The following is a 3,567-nucleotide window of genomic DNA, read 5'->3' as shown; positions in this document are numbered from 1 at the left end:
TAAAAGGTAAAGGTCACAACTGACAAGTTTGCTTACAGTCAAAAAATATGAACTTCCAATTAAGTTCGGTTGTGAAACGAGGCGGCGTTGTTGTCATTTCTGAGAGCTCGCAGTAATGGCAGCAATGCATGCGTCCCCTCGCGCACCGGTCGACAACTTCCCCACTTAACCCCTTCCTCAGTAAATAAAAGTAGGACAGTAGTCGTTGGCTCACTGCCTACCCGTGGTTACTCCATTGGCAGCTAGTAATTTGGTTGGAGGGGAAAGTTGGGGTTTTTCGAGACGAGAGCTACGAGAGATGCAGCGGCGTTGTGGGGTTCGCCGGCGTTCCGCCCGGCTGCTAGCACTTGGAGGAGGCGGACCGGATCTCATCAGCGCGCTCCCCGAAGACCTGCTCCTCCTCATCCTCGCCCGCCTCCCCTGCGCCAGCGCCGCCGCGCGCACCGGCCTCCTCTCCCGCCGGTGGCGTAGCCTCTGGCCCCGCCTCCGCCAGATCGTCTTCCGCGACGTCCCGCTCCGCTCGCTCGAAGCGGTGCTGGGCCGCCTCCCTCGTCCCCCGCCCGTTGTTTGCCTCCTCCACATCCGCGTCCCCAAGTGCGTCCCCAAGGAGCAGCGGGCCGACGAGGCCAGCGTCAAGTCGCTGCTCCGCGCCGCGGCGCTGCTCGAGCCGGAGAAGTTCGTCTTTGAGCTCCCCTCGGAGTTAGTCGCCGGCTCCCTCGTCGTCAACCTGCCCCTCTTCCACCGCGCCACCTCCATCGTTCTGGACCTTCGCTCCGTCTTCCTCCGGGTGCCAGCCGGCGCCGAGTTCACCGCACTCGAGGCGCTGTCCCTCTCCTACTGCACCGTTGGCATTGGCCGCTTGCTCTCCTGCTGCCCGCGCCTGCGCAAGCTCTGCCTCGCCAGGGTTTCTTTCAATAAGGGCGACCTGACGGTCAAATCGTCGTCGCTGCAGGAGCTTCTCCTGGAGGGCCATGGCGAGCAGGAGGGCCATGACGGTCAAATCGTCGTCGCTGCAGGAGCTTCTCTGATAAACTATCGACATCGAAACCCCCGCGCTTAAGCAATTAATCATATCCTTTTCCACTCCGGATGACATTTCCGTCTTGGCACCCATGGTGGAGATGGTTTGGTGGAACTGCTACTTCAGGGTGCATGTTATGTTTGATCTTTGGCGACTCCAGCAGGTGACACTAATGACGGCAGAGGGACAAGGACAGCTCTGTTCGCTGCACATCGATGCTTACGCCGTTCGTCCCTTCTCCTGCTCAATTTTCTGCATTCTCAAACTATGAATTTTCTGCATTCTCCAACTATGAATTTTCCGCACATTGATACTGCCAAATTGTTTTTTCAGAGACTGTCTTTTTTTCACGGTAAAATGGACGCCTTTACTGAGGAGATAGAGAAGCATATGATTGTCAAGTTTTCTGTTTTGGAGCTACGTCTCGCAACAAACGGACATGGTTTTGGAGCACTCGTCTTTCATCTCCTAGGGATGAATCGAATTCGTCGTGCTACGCGGAGGCTCAGGATCGCCCTAGAGAAAACAATGGTAATTTTCCACTCTGTTTCTCTCCCCCAATATTACATTCTCTAGTAAATAGTTCACATATAATTTTTTACCTTTAGGTGAATGAAGAATGCCCATTTGATTGTCCTTGTGAACCCGAGGGCTGGAGATCAAACACCATATCCTTGACTGCTCTCGAAGAAGTGGAGATCAATGGCTTCGGAGGAGATGATCATGAACATGAGTTCTTGAAGCTGATATTTAAATGTGCGCCAATGCTTAAAAGAATGATTGTGAAGCTGTCAGACGAGGCCTCATCAAGTAACTATGGATGCACAGAAGTATACAACATCTTCAAGGCTTGTTCTTCTGTTGAAGTCTATGTTTATCTTAGCTCCGGTGAGTATGTTTTGCATTCCTGATTAGCATGCCTCTAGATGCAACAAGGACATAACTACTTATCCTTGTAAGTTTGGTCGAAACCTAAAGTCGAGCCGTTAGTTTTTTCATGTCGTGCAAAATCTCTAATGTGTTTCAAATGTGGCATGGATAGGCCTATTATCTGATACATATTTGTGTGGGCAAACCCTCATATCTTTATCAAATACTCCCTCTGTGCCAAAATATAAGATATTTTTTGGTTGTGCATAGGGCATAAAAAACCTCTTACATTTTGTTACGGAGGGAGCAGAAGCTTATTGGTGTAGTGGGCAATAAACGGTTTGAATGTTTTTATGCAGACTACCTTCCTTAGTAGCCCGTTTTATGCAATCTTCTGTATCGATGTTGCATCTGTATTCGGTAGCAAAAAGATAGTTTCTAGGTTACATAGAGTTGGTTGTCCCATCTGAATTTCACTGTCCATAAATGTAGTGTCTAGTTTCAATTCTGTTCCAGGAGCACTTTGGTATATATATATATATTTTTCTGCTTTTACTATGTATTTTGTTGTCTACCAGCGGCAGCCAATTTACTCACACAATGACTCTACGTTGGAAGCACATTACAATCCTAACCAGATCTTATTTCAATTTGCCTTGTCTGCAGGATTAATGCTCGGCTGGCAAAATTGCCCCTTGGAATGATTTCCATGGTTACCTCTGTATCTGTAGAAGGACAAGTTATGGGCTGTGCAATCTCGATGTATTGATCGGTGCACCAGGCATGTATATATAAGTACAGAGGTGGGCCACAACCTCAACTATATAAGGAAACAGGAGGTGGGCCCTACACACACATATACACGTACACAATATACTCAACACCCCCCCGCAGTCGAAGCGGCGCCAGTGACGCAGAGACTGGAACGGAACTCCGCAAAGGTAGAAGTCGGCAGTCCCTTCGTCATCACATCGGCGAACTGCTGAGCGGTCGGCACATGGAGAACCCGCATGCGTCCAAGAGCCACCTGCTCGCGCACAAAGTGAATGTCCAGCTCGATGTGTTTAGTCCGGCGATGATGAACGGGGTTGGCGGAGAGGTACACCGCAGAGACATTGTCACAGTAGACAACCGTAGCCTGTGAGACATCGTGATGTAGCTCCTGAAGTAACTGTCGAAGCCAGGTGCACTCGGCGATAGCGTTGACCACAGCTCGGTACTCAGCCTCCGCGCTAGAGCGCGAAACCGTGGGTTGTCGCTTGGACGACCACGATACGAGGGAAGGACCGAGGTAGACGCAGTAGCCAGAGGTGGACCGACGAGTATCGGGGCAGCCGGCCCAGTCTGCATCGGAGTAAGCCACCATCTCCAGAGAAGTGGACGCCGTAAGTGTCAACCCGAGGGACATCGTGCCGCGGATGTAGCGAAGGATCCGCTTCACGAGAGTCCAATGAGAGTCACGAGGGGCGTGCATGTGGAGACACACCTGCTGTACAGCATACTGAAGATCCGGTCTGGTGAGAGTCAAGTATTGTAGAGCGCCGACAATAGACCGGTAGAAAGGAGCATCTGATGCAGGCGAACCCTCAAGAGCAGAGACCTTGGCCTTCGTGTCGACAGGAGTAGCAACAGGATGGCAGTTGAGCATGCCAGCACGCTCAAGAAGCTCATGTGCA

At 51.2% G+C, this 3,567-nt stretch overlaps 1 protein-coding gene across 1 annotated transcript; it reads left to right on the top strand.

Annotated features, from left to right (window-relative positions):
• The first annotated feature begins 298 nt into the window (after window positions 1-298).
• On the top strand, window positions 299-2,653 carry LOC119343651. Its single transcript, XM_037614500.1, has 5 exons — window positions 299-989; window positions 1,030-1,247; window positions 1,355-1,552; window positions 1,630-1,909; window positions 2,558-2,653. The coding sequence occupies exons 1-5, from the start codon at window positions 299-301 to the stop codon at window positions 2,593-2,595; spliced, it is 1,425 nt and encodes a 474-aa protein (XP_037470397.1). The 3' UTR covers window positions 2,596-2,653.
• Window positions 2,654-3,567: the final 914 nt, after the last annotated feature.

This window comes from Triticum dicoccoides, unplaced genomic scaffold (assembly GCF_002162155.2).
Source record: "Triticum dicoccoides isolate Atlit2015 ecotype Zavitan unplaced genomic scaffold, WEW_v2.0 scaffold136282, whole genome shotgun sequence".
NCBI lineage: Eukaryota > Viridiplantae > Streptophyta > Magnoliopsida > Poales > Poaceae > Triticum > Triticum dicoccoides.
This window is presented reverse-complemented; position numbering and strand designations above follow the sequence as displayed.

Coding starts and splice junctions, on each gene's coding strand:
- LOC119343651 (XM_037614500.1), top strand. CDS start 299: ATGCAGCGGCGTTGTGGGGTTCGCCGGCGTTCCGCCCGGCTGCTAGCA. Junction 990..1,029: donor CCATGGCGAGCAGGAGGGCC/ATGACGGTCAAA, acceptor AGCTTCTCTGAT/AAACTATCGACATCGAAACC. Junction 1,553..1,629: donor TCGCCCTAGAGAAAACAATG/GTAATTTTCCAC, acceptor TTTTACCTTTAG/GTGAATGAAGAATGCCCATT.